The 20,320-nt window shown below is 41.6% G+C and overlaps 1 protein-coding gene across 21 annotated transcripts in view; it reads left to right on the top strand.

The window, feature by feature from the left end:
* The window catches only part of KCNMA1 (potassium calcium-activated channel subfamily M alpha 1), a 459,278-nt gene that overhangs the window by 373,242 nt on the left and 65,716 nt on the right, over nucleotides 1-20,320 (top strand). For 12 of the 21 annotated variants that reach the window (XM_083146234.1, XM_083146242.1, XM_083146249.1 and 9 more), the window contains one exon: nucleotides 9,867-9,960. In XM_083146234.1, coding sequence (XP_083002360.1) covers nucleotides 9,867-9,960 — 94 coding nt within the window. Of the gene's footprint in view, nucleotides 1-2,684; nucleotides 2,820-9,821; nucleotides 9,961-20,320 lie in introns of all 21 variants that reach the window. The other 9 variants (XM_083146231.1, XM_083146240.1, XM_083146230.1 and 6 more) reach the window with 2 other exon arrangements.

Raw genomic sequence — 20,320 nt, 5'->3', positions numbered from 1 at the left:
GAGAACACTTAGGCAGGATTCAATGTCCCGTCTGCAGCAGGATGAGAAGGGGGCATGGTTGCGAGTTGCGGTCGGGAAGAGGTCGGCAAGAGGCGAGCTGCAGCCGGCAGCTCATCACTTCCCTGCCATTCTCAGCAGAACAAGCCCAACTGCTTGTTAAGTCGGGCTCGTTCTGCCATGCTCCCCTGTTCAATGCTGTTGGGGAAGACAGCATTGAATAGGGCCCGGTGGCCATCTCCCCCTCAGGAGATGGTCGCCGGTGATTGAATACCCCCCTTAATATTTGCTGTCTGAAAGACTCTCAAAACTTTTGTAAAATGTTATCCCATTTAATACTGTACATTGTATTCACTTATTTCATTTTGGAATAGACCTTTGCACCTTATGCTTCTACGCCTTTTCCTTTTACACACTTTTTATTCTTGTACTGTATATTTTTATTCTATTATCAATACTGTTTTTTGGGCTTATTACTTATTTATCTACTTTATTTTTCCTCAACAATTTTTTTAAGTATTAGAATTATTACTATTTTATGACAGTCACCACTAGTGTAATTAATTATTACATCACTGTTCCTCCACCGGCCTCAAAATATTTTGCTACACCACTCTGGACATCCAGATGTACTGCAGTGGATATCTAAAGGCAAATTAGTCTGCTGGGCTCTCCAAGACAACAAATGGCTAAGTATTGAAGGATTTCTCACTGCAAATCCAGAGTGGGAGTCAAATCATTGCACATTGGATTGGATACGAATAGAATCGTAATCAATATAATCTTGTTCAGAGCAAGGATAGCCCACCACAGATTCTCAAACTCCCACGCATGTTTTTCAGGTCTCCTCACAGAATCACAAGTGAAATAATTAGCTCCACCTGTGGATCTTTTAAAATAGTCAGTAATGAGTGCACTTGGAAAACATGAACTGTGTGGGACCGAGTTTGAGAACCCCTGCTCTTGACAAACAAAGGTCAAATATTTCAATTGTAAAGTGCTACAGAATTTGCTGCGCTATACCTGTTATAAAATAATTTCTAACCATAGATATTATCAGGACAATTGCTACTCGTATAAATGGATAATTGCAAATGTTACTTCATTTATTCATGTAATTCAATTCTGTCAGAGGTGACATTCCACAAAACTAGCAGAAGTTTCACATGGTAGTACCGCTTTTTCCTAAGTTATCCTAGATTCAATTAAGTGGCAGCCACACTAAGTAATATTGTCACTGTACGGACTGACTGTTAGTGGTGCAATCTCCAGAGATCACTCTCATAATGGATATGTGGCTTTCGTAGCGTAGGGTGTTTTCGTCTGCTGATCACACTGAGACTAGAATTGTGACTCGTTGTTCCCTAAGTGCTTTGCTACAGATGTGATTTTTAAACACTGAGTAATGTAATTTTGTATATTGGGGTGAGTAATTAATAGCTCATTGCAATGATTTATAGGTGGTTCTGTTCAGAAATTGCTTATTTGAAATAAAGAATATTGTAGAATTGTTTTCTCCTTTTTCTTTTTTCAACCAAGGGGCCTATTAACCATGAGATATTCCCTGAAAACATTAGCTAGATTTTTCTGGAGCTTGGCTCTAAGAGGTACCGTAACACCATCTAATGACAGCGTGCTATCCTATAGTAACCTATGGGCTACTCTTTTGTAGCTTTTTATGGAGAGGAATCCTCCAACTCCCTCTTTGATGGCCCCTGGTGAAGAATACGCCAAACACCAGAAGCAGGAAACGGTGTAATAGTGTATATAACACCTGATTCCAGCTCTTCACTTGGATGGGCTGTTATTGAAGCCTCTCTCCTGGCAAGAGAAACATATTTGTGTGAAAAATCTTAATTTTCACATTGCAAAATTACGTGAAAAAATATTTAACACATCTGCATGGGAAATGCAGATTATGATAAATATCCCCCTTAATCTTGTGAAAATAATTATATAAAATTGCATTAAAGTAAATTTTGGTCAAAACCCCTATTGTTTTGGAAAAATACAGCTCACCTAACTGCTTAAAACTGGTAATTTCCACTTTTTAAAATCTCTTGAAAATATCAATATATATCACAGAAACCATATATTTCTTTATTTATATGAGACTTAGTCATTTAGTAGCGGGGCAGGAGGTCAGTACCTGCTCAATTACAAAAGACCAGCATGTAGGCATTGCTTTTGATTGGTTGAATTTCATTAATTTCTATTGGCAATACATTTTATGCTCCCTTTAAAATACAGTGCCTTCTCAAATGAAGGGCATACATGGAAGTTTTACTCAGCAGCGTAAAATAGACGGCATTTTAAAATATGTCCATGTTGTATAAATTGAAGAGTATTGGAAATTACTATTCGTGACAATATTTAGTGATCTTTCTTTCCCAAGCAAGCTTACCCATTCAGAGATAACTCTTTAAAAATATATACTGTATATACATATTATTTTTTTTGTAATAAGATACATTTTATGAGCTGTAGACTGGGGGTCACCCTGCAACTCAATCGTTAACTTTTTTTGTCTTGTGATGTTCTCTTGTCATAAGCAAGTACTGCGTACTGTAGATTTTAGCTGCTTCTGCAATGGATTTTAGTGAAAGCATTTTTTCCAAATTCCATATGTCCCTCGCTGTTTCCCTATCATGCTGCTAATCGTTCACCTTTTGTTTCTCCCTTTTTAGCCACAAAGAAAGAAGCTAGATTAAGTGTCCAGAGACTGTATTTTCTTCCCCAGAATGCCACTTCAAACTCTGTGCTCGGCTCTAAACTCAGCCTGGAGCCACAGGAACCAATTCCTCTTGTTAATAATCGCAAAGGTAGCCTGTTTTTACCCTGTGACCCTTCCCTACTGCACCTGCAGTTACTGGGCTCCTCTGCTAAAGGGAACTCTGCCAACCTCAGGTTGCAGCGGGCACTGAGCCTGCCAGGGAAATACCATTACCACCCTAAGCAACATGTGTCCAACCGAGAGCTATGTAGGTAGATCCAGATTTCTGTAATTATAAATGGGATTTGCTTGAATTACAGTACTCCTGTTGAAATGATATCCTTTTCATGTGGCATAGAAAGGGATGCCTCACTTGTTATTGGGCGTTCACTATAACACATTATCTTTTCACAACTTCACAATTTACACTTTAAGTTTGCCAAACATTTTTAGGTAATCATAATACAGTGAGTATACCAAGGTGCATTTATGGCCGAGTACTGGTGCAAAGGAAAAAATTATATTGCCTATAGCAAGGGGAGCAGTATATATTTCCCTTTGTCTTCTCTGTACAGCTTTGTCCTGTATGTGGTACACTGTATCAGTTACAGTGCATCCGGAATGGATTCCACATTTTGTTATGTTACAGGCTTATTCCGAAATAGAATAAATTATTTTTTCCCCTCAAAATTCTACACACAATACCCCACAATGACAATGTGAAAAAAGTTTTTTGGAGATTTTTGCTAGTTTATTTCAAATAAAAATCTACTGCTTTCCTACAACTTAATTGGAGAACACCTGTGGTAAATTTAGTGGTACTTGTTTCCAAGCACGGCGGCCCTAGGGGTTGATCGCATACCTTAAGCTAAGGTACTTAAGGCATGCGATTGATGCGATGGACGTGATTTTCTGTCAATTACCAGCTTTAATTGCCGGTAAAGACAAAGGGGAGTATTCAATGCCATGGCGAGCGCATGGCAGCGAATCCTGTTTTTGATTCGCAGTGCGCTCGCCATGATTTTTCACTCCCCTTCAATTTGCTGCCAGACGCCAGCCCACACTATTCAATGCGTCAGGGGCTCGCTGCCCCTGACGGCGAATAGTGTGAAGATTGACGAATCCCCCTGCGCAGATGCTCCATGCCTGTCTGGAGTCTGCAGGGGGATGGGAGGGACTGGTGTCGCGGCGGGGGGGGGGGGGGGCGCGCTGATGCAGGCGGGAGCCTCCGCACAGCCTGGGGACAGGTCCAGCAGCAGCAGAGCCTCCGGCTCAAGCAGTCCCAGCGCTGACATCACCGTGCTGTGGCTGCCGGAGTCAGAGGTCTGCTACTGCTGGAGCCGTCCCTGTCAGCTTGTCCCCCGCATATCTCTCCCCCCTCCCGTCCCCTCACCTCCCTCCCCTCACCTCCCTCCCCTCACCTCCCTCCCCTCACCTCACCCCCAGCAGAAGGGCTTGCAGGGTGCTGCTGGGGTCGGAGCCGCTGCACTCACTGGTCCCGATCATCGGGATCAGTGTGCAGTGAATATATGAATATTAATGAGCGGCTCCGGCTCCCGGCCCCCTGCTGGCGAATGTGTAAAAAAAAAAAAATATTGTTTAAAAAAATATATATATATATTAAAAATATATTCATGTGCTGCATGTATATGAATAAAAATAGCATGCCCCTTCATAGGAAAAATATTCTGATTTTTTAACACCAAAAAAAAAAATTAAACACGCTTTAATTTAAAAGATCACATTACAGTTCACCTAAAAAAGATGACGAATGCTAAACGGAGAATCATGGCGAAAATCAATGGAGAAAGCAGTTCTCCATTTGAGCATTGAATACACTGTCGGCGAATTCCACTAAAAACCCCATTGAAAATCACAGGCGAATTGTGGAGAATAATTTACGGCGAATCGGCAGACATTCATTTGTGGCGAATTGCCTCCATTGAATAGGGAGAATTGTTTTTTTCTAACAGAAAATTCGCCGTAAACCCAGCGAATTGCCAGTTTCACTGAAAAAAAACGGCGAATCTGAGGCATTGATTACTGGCCAAAATCGCGTTGATCGCGGCCCATTATAATGGCCCGCAATGCGACTGACGCGATCAACGCGATTTTCCCATAGAGAACAATGTTAAATTAGTTTTATAGTTAAAATCCCATTGATCATGTCGGTCGCATGCCATTATAATGGCATTCGATGCGATCAATGCAATTTTACATAGGGAACAATGAGAAAAAGGCCACTATGGCCAATTTCTCATTGTATATGCCCCCTCATGGGTATTAAGTATGGTTAATGTCCCCCCATTGTTAACGCCACCCCACTATTGACGCCAACCCGAAGCGTGGCGACCGGCGACGGTATGCGTCCTCCGACCTTTTCATACCCCCACTATCCACGTCGGCGTGGAGTTGATTTTATATAGTGTAGCAAACCACCGAGCCCGAAGCGTGGTGAGCGGACGCGTATACCTGCACTCGCCACACTTCGGGTTGTTGTCAATAATGGGGTGGCATTAACAATGGAGGGCCATTTCACCCATCGGGGGGGTTTGCTATCAAAATGGGGGGTTTTGGGGCTTTTTACATTGAAATCAATATAAAATTGGGTCTTAGGGACCATTTTACATTGATTCCAATGTAAAAATTGCGTCGATCGCATCGCATGCGATTTGGTTGGCATGCGATGCGATCGACGCGATTTTTGCGGCCGCGATCAATACAATTAAAATCGTGGCGCCGTGCTAGGAAACAAGTACCAATTCAGTTGCTTGGACATGAGTTGGAAAGACAAACCAAGCATGAAGTCAATGGAATTGTCAGTGGACCTCCGAGACAGGATTGTCTCAAGAGACAAATCTGGGAAAGGTCCCAATGAGCACAGGGGCCTACATCATCCATAAATGGAAGAGGTTCGAAACTACCAGGACTCTTCCTAGAGCTGGTCGGCTGTCTAAACTGAGCGAACAGGAGAGAAGGGTCCTAGTCGGGGAGGTGACCAAGAACCTGATGGTCACTCGGTCAGAGCTACAGCATTCCTCTGTGGAGAGAGGAGATTCTTCCAGAAGGACAAACATCTCTGTAGCAATCCACCAATTAGGTTATATGGTAGAGTGGCCAGACGGAAGCCACTCGTTTGTAAAAGCACATGGCAACCCATCTGGAGTTTGCCAAAACGCACCTGAAGATCTCTCAGACCATGAGAAACAAAATGCTCTGGTCTGATGAGACAAAGATTGAACTCTTTGGCATGAATGCCAGGCATCATGTTTGGAGTAAACCAGGCACCACTCATCACCAGGCCAATACCATCTCTATAGTGAAGCACGGTGGTGGCAGCAACATACTGTGGGGATGTTTTTCAGCTGCAGGAACTGGGAGACTAGTCAGAATAGAAGGAGAGACTAATGCAGCAATGTACAGAGATATCTTGGATGAAAACCTGCTCCAGAGCGATCCTGACCTCAGACTTGGGTGCCTGTTCACCTTTCAGCAGAACAAGGACCCTAAGATATCAAAGGAGTGGTTTCAGGACAACTCTGTAAATGTCCTTGAGTGGCCCAGCCAGATATCAGACTTGAATCCGATTGAATATCTCTGGAGAGATCTTAAATTGGCTGTGCACCAACACTTCCCATCCAACCTAATGAAACTTCATAGGCGCTGCAAAGAGGAATGGGTGAAACTATATTCAAAGAGACTTGATTCTGTAATTTCTGCCAAAGGTGCATCAACAAAGTATTCAGCAAAGGCGGTGAATGTGGTTTTTTTTTTTAGGTTTTTTTATTTAAAAAAACTTGCAAAAATTTCCCCCCAATTTTTTTTTCATGTTGTCATTATGGGGTATTGTGTGTAGAATTTTGAGGGGAAAAAAATAAAGTTATTCCATTGCCAAATTTTTTTGTGTGTTGCAAACTTGTGACCTTTTAGGCACAATTCTATTCCACTTCTCGGTGGATGATTCGATTGCAAATTGGATTGAATACTTACAAAGGAAAATGTTATTATTCCTTCATACCTTTAAATAGGTAGCATAAATTGACTTTTAGTGGAGAAATTCTAGACCTATAGAACACTGACACAATAGTTTAGAAGTTTCACATGTTCAGATTTATTTTTACACGTGCCACACCAGAGATGGCATCATTCCTACAGGAGTGTGGCGGTTGCAGAGAATGCGACTATGACAGTACTTACAGCGTGTGTCATTTTTCAGCGGTTGAAACTAACCATCTTAACTCAGTATTTTACTAGCACCTCTGATTGCTTATTTTTGAACATGATTAAAGTTATCATCATTAATTTAGAAAGAAACAGCACATTCTGCAGCTTTAAAAACATGATAATTCAACTTCTAGCAGCGCACATGGCAATAGAAAAAAAAAGTAACAAAAACACTTATTGATGCACATATATACATACTCATATAGCCTTAATGTGACATGCCTGTATATTTGTTGTGGTGATTTAGTGTATTGCAGTTGTATCTTTTGAAGTAAACATGTTTAACGCAACAGGCAATGGTCCAAATGATAATGTATGCCTGTAGTCTTTTTAAGTGCTGTTTGAGGTAAATGCTGGTGTTCTGGTAATTTTTTGTAGTTTATACTATCTGAAGCGAATACTGTCTTCCTGGCCATGTTCCTGTATGCAATGTATGGCATCAGGTAGATAATGGCAAACAAGTATTTTCCCGTATCCAGTGTATGGCATGAGGTGAATGCTGGCGTTCTGGTGGATTTCCTGTATGCAGTGTATGATGTGAGGGGAATACTGGCTTTCTGGTGGATTTCCTGCATTCAGTGTAGGGTGTGAGGGGAATACTGGCATTCTGGTGGATTTCCTGTATGCAGGGTATGGTGTGAAAGGAATGCTGGTGTTTTGGTGGGTTTCATGTATGCAGTGTATGGTGTGAGGGGAATGCTGACGTTCTGGTGGTTTTCCTTTACTTTATTTATGTGAAATGACACTTCATAAATCAATCTTGCAATATCGTTCTCCTGTTTCACTATAGATACAGAAGAGGTACCTTGGCATACCGTGGTATATTTATGTAACTGGATAATTGCTGTGCAAATTGTAGAATTTGTGCACTGACAATATTTCATTAAGTATATAAACCACTATGTGCGGAAAATCTGTTTAGCGTGCAGAGAACATGATAGATGAGCTGCCTAATCTGCAGAATAACATGGTATGATGTGAATATATGAATGACATATGCGGCTGGGATTGTGGATCAGATACAGAATAGATGATGTGCATAAGGAGGATCAGTCACTGGTTTACTCATCTTTGCCAGGACCCAGTGAGTATCAAAGAGAGGTTGTACCTTTTACCTGGCAGAGCTGCTCAATATGTGAACATCCTGGCACAAACTAGTCCTTGAAAAGCCATCTGATAACAATTATTTGGATGTTTCAGCAGAGATTGTGGGATGGAATGTTGTCATGTTTACTAAAAGTGTATTACACAAGTGCATGCTGAAACCGTGCCAATCCGTTCTGGAAACGAGCACCGCGTCTCTGTACAATCAAATCACTTAATTCCACAGAGGCAGTGACGGAAGCTTGTTAGCACATTTTGTTTTGCAGGGATAGGAAGGTATATAAATAGATTAGTTTGTTTTCAGTAAAATTTAGTTTACTTTAAATTCTTGCTCAAAGGTTTTATATATGTAGCCAGGGCTAAAAAATAACTAGTTATTATGACTTATTATTTATGACAACAATAGCATAGCATCAACAAGCAAAATTGTGAGCTGGGATTATACTTTACAAGTTCTGAGTGGTTTACAGTTGTTGTCTTTTTGTATGCAGCGTGCAGAGATAGTGTTTGTGTTGCAGCTGATCGGGTACTGCTGGACTGGAGTGCTTTGTGTAACAGCAACCAGTTCCCCCAGAAAATAGGCTATTAATAGGTTAACAGAGTTTAAAATTGTTCTGTAGAGTCCTGAAAATGAAGTCTATGGTAATCCAATACATTTCATACCCCTGGAGGGTTTAATTAATAGAACAAACAGCTAACAGTATATGTCTAGAAATACAGTGAGGGAGGGGGTAATTGAAGATTAGGTTGGAGGCTTCACAGGAAAGATTTAGCATACAAGTTGACATTGCACGTTGGTTAATAGAGAGCGTTAAGGCATACATCATGTTATTATAAACATTGCAGTAAATGGATACACAACAAAAATGGCATAGATTTTTTTTTAGGTCTAATCTGTATGTACTGTAGTAAAGGGTTTTCATAAAGTTCCAACATGCTGTAGGGGGACAGCCATTGCTGTGCAAGCACAACAGTTGTAACCCGCTTTTATTTTTTTTTTTTTTTAATTAACTTCTGCTCTGCTAAAGCTGGCACAATTATCAGATGGGTTATGTAGGTTTGAAACAGCCAACAATGGTTGCATCATTTGCAGTAAATACTTATATCACAATCTATATAATTAGGATTGATGTTGCAAAACTTCTGGATTCTGGACCTGGGTAAATACTGTAGTGAAAATACTTGAGGTGCAAATAGATTCAATCACTTCAGCTGCTAGTTTCATGTTCATGTTCCTGATGTATCAGTCAATCAGGTCACGCTTCCTGCACACATAAAGAGGAAGGAGGTTCAACCATTACAGGTACACTGGGAGCCGGTAGATCTACCAATCACGGGGAGGCGGCCCTAACCAACATTTTTATACTGAATCAGGGAATATGATACATTTTTATACTGTATCTGTGAATTCCTGCCGATTCAATGTTTCTAACCCGAGAAGCAGCACATCCCCGCGGGTGAGATGTTTATAGAGGCACAACAACACAATTGGGGTACAGGGGTTTCCAAGCTGTCAGAAATTCATCAGCTCAGGAGGGAGATCCTGCATGAATTGTGATGATGACAGCTTGTCGTAACAGCACATGTTGTGTCCCCCGATTTATCCCATCCCAAGTTCTGCTTTATCGGTGTGCTTTATGTCCTCACAACTAACAGCTTCCGTCCTTCTCGTTGTAGGCTAGTGGTGGTGGAGCTGTGAGTGACTGACTCGTTACATGTGTTGTCTGTATTCCCTTCACCTCTGTTCCTCTTCTGTTAGTTTCTTGTTGTCTTCTGTCTACAGTCCTCCTCACTCTCCCCTGCCTGACCGCTTTGCCTGTGTTTGCAGTTGAAGATGAGCAGCCATCGGCATTGTCACCTAAAAAAAAGCAGCGGAATGGAGGAATGCGGCACTCCCCAAACTCTTCTCCCAACATGACGAGGTAAGAGTGTAGTGGGCAGCTGCCTTTCTTTTCAGCCAGCTAGTATCATTTGCAGTATGTTTACCATTAACAACATTTGGAGTTTAACAGCTTGCATACAATACGCACAAAAGAATTGGGAATGTGGTGTTTTACCAAAATGGTCATTGAACGGTATAAACATAAACCCACAAAGGTCAAAATGAAATAAATGTCCATTCTGCAACAGAATTTTCAGGTAAAGTAGAAAATAAACATTCACAAATGCATTATTACATTGCTACATTTTGATACTTTAAACTAATAATGGACATGTGCCTAAGAGTGTGGGTTGTGCATTACAAAGTTTGTCTCTCATAGGGTTCACCATAGAGTAGCCTATAGGCCATTCATTTGTAGTTTTTAGTAGCCTCTCCGTCATCTGCTGCCAGCTTGTATGCTATCACACTGCTTCCAGCCCTTCAGGACAGACTCTTAATGTAATCCTGTTTCCTAGAAAAATCATTTTAGGGTACTTATGTTAGTTGGGTGCCCACTATAGTTAGTACGCTCATACCCCCACTATCTCTGTTGGCATGGAGTTTATTTTATATATAGTGTGGCGAGCGCAGCGGGGTGAGCAGACGCGGAAAACTATGCAAATAGCTTAGTGGGCGCCCAACTAACATATAAGTACCCATTTTAGTAATTTCACAAGAAAATTAATTTCCACCATGCAGATTTCGGGCCAAAATATGTACATTGAAAATGTGGCTTGTGATAAGTGTTCCTAAATGAGCCTACTTACCGTGTTTTAAACCATAGCATGGTACTGTTTAAAAATCCCCCAGCTTGGATGCGCTGTGAAGTGAGGGAGCTGTCCAAGGTACTGTAGCTGTTTGCTTAGACAGATCCTGACAGCTGTCCTAGGTACTGCAGAATTAAGCTCAATCTTGATGCATTGAAACCTTAACTCTGTGTGCTGAGATGAATGGCTTTAAAGGCCTGTCTTTACCCTTGGATAAACTTTTTTTTTTTCTTCCACAGAGCAGCAGGCACTATGTCAGTATGTGTTTAAACCCTCATCTCTATTTTACTGTTTCGAAATAAATGTTGCAGCTAAAGGAAAAAAATGAGGACAGGTGAAAAAAAATCTGCAGGGTTGTTAGATGGCTTTTTAGAGCATGAGTATTTATTCTGTCAGCGTATCAGCAGGTAATGACAGAGCTGAAAAAACAATTTCTGTCATGGAAAACAATTTGAAAAGGCGTTTGAAAAATACGTCGGCTGTAAAGTGGGAGCACTCTCCCCTCATCCTGTTCCTGTGTAGCTGAAAACGAGCGCTGGCACTAATGATAACATGAACCAATCAGCCGGCTCCCATGATATGCTAGCCTAAGGCTAGTCTCCCTTTGAAGCGGCGTCTGTGAATACAACTATCTGTTCATTGGGACTATGTTGAATGTATTAGTACAATCTAAGCCGAACCTGAGAATTACCTTCCCTTTTATGCTGTCGATTTAAATCAAATCTTCATTAATTGATTTAGACGGTACAGGGAGAGGGAAAAACTAATAACATGCACAGCGCTCATCTGAGGTACTGCTGAAGTTACACAATGCAGCCGCGATGTGACAGTACAGTAATTAGGACATTCAGAACTTTGTTAGGAGCTGGCGAGTAGATGGGAAATAAGAGTTGCGGGTTCTTGAATTTACTAAAAAAGTTATACTGCATTTATTTTAACTAAAACAACTTAGGCTCCTCACTGTCATACAAACTTGGTTTGCATTTGTCACATCCAGCATTTAAACAGAATGTCCTGGAGTCATGCAGACTGGTAGTGCAGTTCTAAACAATGTAATGCAGTGTTCTGGTTTCTTTTCTCATGTGTTTATCAAATAGAAATATTAGGAGATTAATATGTAAGAATATTTTGGAATTAAGCAATTAAAAAGGAGTATGTAAATGTGCTTGCACCATTTAGTGCAGATAATTCTTCTTATGTTCCATTCTATCTACACTTTCTGTCTTGTTAAGATCGTAAGAATGCTAAAACACGTAGGAGGAAAGGATTACCGTCAATGCATTGTTTTTGTAACTAGAAAATAATGTCAATAGTGTGCCGTAGGGTTCAAAAATGTTTTTAACAGCAACAAGCAAAGGGGTAGCCGAGTTTGCTCATAGCCAGCACAGAGATATTACAAAACCTTCAAGAGAGCTAAGGTTTAGAAGATGCCCATAGAAACCAATCCTCTTCTTTCATTTTATAGGCACCGCAAGAAGCACATCGCTTGCTTTGGGTAACTTCTCTGTTTTATCTCTCAAAGTTTTGATACACCTCGTCTTTAAGAGGATACAGATGTGTCCTGAAACATCTAGCCTCAATATGCCATGCGGTGGGGAGGTGCCTGAGTGGCCTCCACTAGCGTCAGGTGTTTTTTTTAAAATGCGTCTTAGGTGCAATGCAATCCCAGGGGACTCTGCTGACTATTTTCATATGCGGCACATATAAGTAACACATATGATTAGCACGGTGTTCTGGTGCATTTCATCTAAGATGCATTTTTGTCACGACAAGAGGCTTTTTGGGGCAAATGCAGCAAAAATGTGTGTGACTGTGTCTGTATATGAAGAACAACAGAACTTGATATGGAAAAAGGTAATTGCCGATGCATAGTCACAATCAGATTTAGTCACACTGAGATATATAAGTAACACATATGATTAGCACGGTGTTCTGGTGCATTTCATCTAAGATGCATTTTTGTCTGTATATGACTGTGTCTGTATATGAAGAACAACAGAACTTGATATGGAAAAAGGTAATTGCCGATGCATAGTCACAATCAGATTTAGTCACACTGAGATATATAAGTAACACATATGATTAGCACGGTGTTCTGGTGCATTTCATCTAAGATGCATTTTTGTCACGACAAGAGGCTTTTTGGGGCAAATGCAGCAAAAATGTATCATCGCATATCTGTAACACCTTGTGCACCAAAGTGCTTAAATTAAAAACATACAACAAATCTTTTTCTTTTATTACTGGTTTTTGAATTGCTAAAATTATTAGAGGAAAAACTCTGCAAATTACTTTCTGGCCTCACAGTGCTGTAATGGCTCACCCCCTTTTCTAGCACTGTTAAATCTCTTTCCTTCCTTTGATCTTGAGTGATAATAATTCCAGGGAGTTATTTACACAGTTTTCATGTGCTTCAAAGCCATGTCAAGATTCTGATGCTTTAGGGTACATCTTTACCCTACAGGCCCCAGAGAATTCGGCTGACAGTTCAGTACACTAGGTGCATTTTTTTTTCTTATACTGTTGCCTTTAGCAAAACATCAAATTACCAGATACCAGACAGCCATGTTCCGCACAAAAGGCCATTCCTGTAGGTATATTATACCATATATATAAATATATATATTAAATACTTTAGTGTTATCCAGTACATTTTATGTGCAATGGAAAGTGATGGGTTTAGGTTGCCTTAGGGGGAGTGTTTCCGTTTTATTTATTTATTTTCTGTATTCCCCACACTTATTTATTTATTTAAGTTATTTCACTAGCAGGGAAAGTGAAGCTGACTGGGGTATCGTGCTTGCTCCTTGCAGGCCCCTCCAGGCCCGGAGGCATTTGTAAATAAGTAATGATTAACAGATTGGCTGCGGGTTTTTGAAAAGCATGGCTGTGTCAGTTTGTATGATGAGATGTAGTGTTCAAAGTGAGAGCCTGCATCCAGTGATTGTGTGAGGAGAGCCGCAATAAGATAGGGAGAGGAATGGATGAGAGGGTGTGAACGGGGAGGCATTACATTGGGAATTTCGGGTTGGAAAGAGAAAGGGCAACAAAGTTTTTGGGTGTGGTTGTTGAGGCCTACATTTGTACAGCTATTTGTGCCCGCGCAAAAGCATAGTAAATTGGTGTCTGTAATATACTTGTGCCCTGTCACTGTAGTATTAATAATAATTTATTTTATTTCCATTAATTGGATTGTGTGGAAGAAACTGAATGAATAAAGCTGCACTTTTGTGGCTCCCTGGATCATAATCTACATCTTCATACACTATTGCTGCAATCACACCAAACATCCCTCTCAGTGCACCAAGTTCTTTGGGCCTCAGCTTGCAGTAAGCAATTGTTTTGTATAGTGTTCATCTTAGTCGCAGTGTGATGTGACAATACCACTTTAGCAGGCTGCACTGGTTCATTTCATATGCAGCACTTGCGTATCTGTTTGCAACTGAGTCAAAATCTGTATGTAAAGTGCTGCTATGCAGCGGCTGCAGTTGTTGTTTTTTACATGCCAAGCTCTGTTGTGCTTCATATACAGATTAAGGGCCAGATGTACTAAGCTTCAATAGTGATAAAATGGAGAGTGATAAACAACCAGCCAATCAGTTCCTGTCTGACATTTCTCAAACACAGTCTGTGACATGGCAGGCGGATGCTGATTGGTTGGCTATTTGATCAGTGCTGTCTTGTTAATCATTTTTTGCATTGCAACATTGCCATAAACTTGTGCAAAAAAAGACATGAAAAAGATGCAGCACCACTCAGCATGGCCCACGTTGATGCGCCTCACACTGCATATCGTATTGAGGCTTGCTGTATCTCATTCCTGTATGGTTGTGTACAGGAATCAGCACTACATAATATTGTGCATTCACAGTATTAGAATTAAGCAGAACTATGGGGTTTATTTACTAAGATGGTGGCTGCGCCAGAGCAACATCCCTTGTTCAATAGAACTCCCATCTTATAAAAGAAAACAAAAAAACAACAAGTACATTTCAGTTAATATTTGGCATAACTGCTGGTTTGATGGTAGTTTTCTCGGTGCAGACCTGCAAAAGTTAATCCATATGTTTTTGCTGTCCAGGGACATGTTGTTACATTTAGACCTGCCTAATGTCAGTGCTGCCTCAGGTATTTCAAAGTCCACGTTTCTGTTTTAGCTGCAGAAATGCTGCTGGGAATAGCTTACTGCAGACGTCATGTCATTTACCCAGTTGCAGGGTATTTCATTTTGGTCTTCAAGCTATCAGTCTTCTAATAACGATCACCATATAACATACCTAATACCAAGGTCAGTCATAACACTGAATAAAACACAAATAATATGACCCCTCCCCACCATTCCTCCCAATGGTCCCAATTACAGCGAGTCAGTCCTGCCGCAGCATCCCGCGGGTGGAGGGAGCCTGTGATCAGCGCAACTCTGCAAAACAGCAGATGACCACTAAAAAGATGCCCTGTGTATGTGCGGGGAGGTTGGAGGATTGCAAACACAACAGATGTGGCCCCACATTTATTATTGTTAAAGCCAGTAGAGTGCGGCCAGGATGCCAGCCGAGTTGCTCGGGGGCTGACTAATGAGAATGGTCAGGCAGCATTCACCATGCTGCACTTGCGCAGGTTTAGTTTATGTAGAGGAGTCGCAGCTCATGCCCGGCTGATCTTTGCAGTTCTGACTCTACAAACCACTGCCTACCGCCACATCCCTTTTCCTTAAGACCACGAGCACTGATAATGTCACTCTGTCCTCACCCTCATTTTGTGCCTCCCTGCCCACATAGAGCAGGAGTCATCTGATATGTGTCTAAATAGAAGGTAAATTGGAAGGGACACGTGTTCCACATTATACATATATGGTGTCTATGCACCAAGTGTTCCTTCCAGACCCCTTTGAAGTTTGTCCCTACAGTCACATGCCCCATATGTCCCCTCTATCTGCGGTGACAGTGGTAGGGATGGTAAAGGGGAGGTAGTATTAAATGTATCCTCTCCTGGCACTCACTGATATGTGGTATTTGTGGTATACAACATGAACACATATTGTGCTGTAAGTAGCCACCCTTCTTTACTATATATTTACTGCAGATTTATCGTAACAGAGTGCTTGTTTGCTTTGTTTCTGAAATGAACATATACTGTAGTGTACCCATGAAATATGGTTGTGAAATCATGTCTGTTTGCATGATGTAAATGTGTAAAGCCTCATCAGTCATAGAAGGCCTTCACTTATTCCTATTTCCTAACCTAAATGCTTCTTATATTTCCTTGCACACTGAGCACAATTTTATACAATTTTGGCATGCAGACAGCTGGTAAATTGCAGCCGGATTATAAAACGAAAGAGCACCACTTGCCCTCTTTGCCCATTTATTTTCTGGTTAGTTGTCATTTTCCTTTTTAGAATGGAATAACTTGGAAAAAAAACTCCCAGCGGTACTATAAGCTTTAGTACATGTATAGCCAAAGATATAAATTAAGTTCATGGCTTAATGACCACATAACTTTTAATAAATATGTGACATAATCCAGTACTTGTATTACTTTATCATCCCGCTTGTAAGATGAGGGCCTATGGGCAATGACTGTTGAGAGTTTCTCTGTGGGTCACCTATAATGCATAGTACTCAGTCCTTGTATTGATCCTGGAGGGATAATTTGTCCTAGCAGATGATGCTTTGCGAATTATTGCTTATCACAAGTCATCAACATTTCAGATGAGAAACTGTCACAGCTGACAGCTGTGAAAGAGAATTGTCTGCCGTGTCTGCTTCTGAGTGCTAGACTGCGCTGTCAGGGAAGATTGAAATGACAAGGTCCCAATGAATCATAAGTCAAACTTGCAGAACACACCCAAATGTTGTGTGCTAACTGCACAGAATAGCTTGTACATAGAATGCAACCACATGTTACAGCCAGAAGGCATAATATCAACACAGGCCTTTTAATGTGACTTTGCTATGTAGGACTGAAACCAACATACATGTACAGTACATAAACATACTATCTTTACAATAGGTTATTCTTTCATCAAGTCATTTGATTATGAAACAGAAAAATGTGTAATATACAGTTTGGATAAAAATAAATATCCACCACGTTTGGCATTTTTCCCTTTTTATTTTCATGATCATTTATTTGACTGAATCAAAATGCATTTTTCTGGGAATTTTTTACCACACAAAAAAGTTTTAAATTTTTTTTATCAAAAGATAAATGCAGACGATAATTCCTTAAATGTACATCATCTTGTTTTAATAGTTCATTGAAACTATCTCTGAAAGTGCAACCAGCAGCCTGGGTGTCAAATCTATGGGTATCCCCAAAGTACACAAATAAAAATGTATAAAGACATTTGGTACTCTTTACCTAGAAGGGCGCCCGTCGCGGGCATCGCGGGTACATTTATGTGTGGCCGCGACCGACGCGATGCCCGCGATTTCCCATTGAAACCCATGTTAAACATGGAAATCGTGTCGGTCGCGTCGCGGCCGGCCATAAATGTACCCGCGATGCCCGCGACGCGATGCTCACGATTTCCCATAGGAATCAATGTTAAAAGGCGCGATGGACCCGATTTTACTGTTAAATAGCTCAATTGACCCGATTTGGCCATAGAAATCAATGTTAAATGGGCCACAGAGCCCATTAACCCTTAAATGTCCCCCCCAATTTTTAACGCCACCCCACGATCCACGCGAACCCGAAGCGTGGCGAGCGCAGCGAGCCCGCGAGGGGCGGCGGTACGCGTCCTCCGACCTTTTCATGCCCTACTATCCACTAGGGCGTGGAGTGAGAATATAATAGTGTGGCGAGCGCAGCGAGCCACCGAGCCCGAAGCGTGGCGAGCGCAGCGAGCCCCGCGAGGGGACGCGGATACCTTCACAGTTATACGCGTCCCCTCGCGGGCTTCACAGGTGTCCGTGGCGACGCCGACACCTGTGAAGCCCGCGAGGGGACGCGTCTACCTGTGAAGGTATCCGCGTCCCCTCGCGGGGCTCGCTGCGCTCGCCACGCTTCGGGCTCGGTGGCTCGCTGCGCTCGCCACACTATTATATTCTCACTCCACGCCCTAGTGGATAGTAGGGCATGAAAAGGTCGGAGGACGCGTACCGCCGCCCCTCGCGGGCTCGCTGCGCTCGCCACGCTTCGGGTTCGCGTGGATCGTGGGGTGGCGTTAAAAATTGGGGGGGACATTTAAGGGTTAATTGTGGTTATTTGGGCTCTGTGGCCCATTTAACATTGATTCCTAGGGCCAAATCGGGTCCATTGAGGCATTTAACAGTGAAATCGCGGTCAATCAGCCTTTTTAACATTGTTCCCTATGGGAAAATCGCGGCCATCCCGATTTACCCGCGATGCCCGCGATGACCGCGATTTTTACCCCCGATGACCGCGCTTTCAATCGCTGGCGCCCTTCTAGGTAAAGAGTACCAGACATTTTAATTGCACTCTTGGTGCTGGAGGGGGGGGGGCACGTCGGTGCAGGGTGGCTGGGGTCGAGATAAGAAGCCTATAGACTTTATTGGGTATTGCCCGGTTCTGCTGGCGATACCCTGTCTCAGTAACCCGGCGATCAGGTTTTAGTTCATACCAAAATGCGGTTAAAACCGCATTTTTGTTTTAGTGCATCCTGCCCACTGTGAGATAAATATTATTTTTTAATAAAAGCAATTGCATATGAATACAAAGCCTGATCCTACCAAACTGTAGGGATTGGAGGTGGCATGTGTTGCAGGGTATAGTCCAGACCAACACAGGGTTCCAAAGCTAGTCTAGAATGGTGTCCAAGGTGCGTGCAGATATTGGGCCAATGCCTTTTGAGCTCCTCCTGATCCTGAGCACTTTCTCAGTTAAGTGCAGAGTTGTCCTCTTAAACAGCATTGGAATCCACATCCTGACCCACAGATCAGAAGCAGTGTCCGTGAATTGCCATCCAGTAACACTGCTGCGGCCAGCCGGAAGCACGTGTGGGCATCACTTCCAGTTAGTGGGACAGAATGTGGATTCCAATAGAGGTGGGCACTGGGACTGGAAGTCAAAATTAGCTATGTATTTAAGAGACACGCCTGAGAAAGCCATATGAGAGGGGTCAATATCAGGATCAAATAACCAGCTTGTGGTTTGCTGTTTAAAGATGCACTGTCGATGCTCGGGAATATATTATGCTATTGGATGTGCATTTTAGCAATATTTGTTTCAAAACTCAAGATTGAGAGTTGTTTCTGCTATACTTATTTAGTTTTTGAAGTTTTATTGGCAAATTCAATCAAAATAAATGTTTAAAAATGGGGGCATACAGTATGTATACCTTTTTAAATTAAGCTATAATGATCATAAATGATGACCAATTTTAGAACCAACTCTGCATGAGGCCCATTATTGGCCTAAACCTTACATGTCCTATAAAGACATTCCATTCTGTTATTCCACTCTCACTGACTTGCGGTCACTCAATGGGTTGTGTTAGGTTCGCTGTGCCTGATCCTTTTCCCTTTTCCCATTGTGTTTTTGCTGTGACGCGAGTCCGATCAAAAATGGACTCAAATTGATTACAGCAATAATGACCATCGGTCATTAATTGCAATATCCAGGAGTTTCCGTCTGTGAAAAGGAATTGGCTAATAAGTAATCTCCTTTCATGTACACGTATTGGGTTAATGATGTGGACGTTTCCTTCTCCATTGATATAATTGTTTTCTTTTATGATTGTGAAATAACTCCATAGACTAGTCAAGAAAAAAATATTTTAGTCTACCACAAATTCCTCTTTATCAATATCATTGCTGCTGCTCTAGATAATGCATTTTACAATGTGTCCATCGTCCGTAAAAGTCTTTATGTGCCCCAGAAGTACCCACCCATATCACAACACAAATTGGGAGGCTTCCTATAGCAGTGGGGAGGTTAGTCCAGACATATACATGACATACCGCACTTGTGACCATCACACCACATTATACAGTAGGCGCATGGCTACCGTTTATCCTAAATAACAATATTACAATAGTGCAATGGTTACAAGATAAATATGAGAACAGGTGGCACAAACTATATGATCTGACAGTGTCTTGTATGTACTGTAAGATCAAAAACACTTTCAAAAAGCTCTGTAGATAACTTGATCTTGTGCTCTGTATGAGCATGTGTTTTATATTATCATTTATCTCCACTGGTTCCTTTTCAGTTGTATGGAGTAAGTTCTCTACTTTTGCTTTTATATAGTTAATAAAACTCCACAGCATCTTTGTACCTTCACTCTATTTTGGCTTGCCTACTGCGATCTAGAATATTAGGATAAGTGAAGCTTGGGCCAAACTATAAGGTGTTTTATGTGTTTTTGAAAGTCTTCCTTCAACACTGATCAAGAACACAGGGCTACCATGTCGGAAACAGGATGTGTTTTGATATTACACAGATCTCTCCTCTATTATGCAGGTCCCTGTGTGCTTCTATCTTCCAAGTGAGATTTGTGGTTTAGCTGCAGGCTCTCTGTCCTTCAGGCAGGCTTTTTTGGGCTGCCTTCTGGCACTTCTTTCTATTTGCTTTGCTCTTAGAGTTTAAAGCAATGTTTCAGGTTTCATCTAAATTTAGTTAACA

The sequence above is a fragment of the Crinia signifera genome, chromosome 6, assembly GCF_055691185.1.
Source record: "Crinia signifera chromosome 6, ASM5569118v1, whole genome shotgun sequence".
Taxonomy (NCBI): Eukaryota; Metazoa; Chordata; class Amphibia; order Anura; family Myobatrachidae; genus Crinia; species Crinia signifera.
Note: the sequence above shows the minus strand (reverse complement) of the source record. Positions and strands in the feature narration are given on the sequence as shown.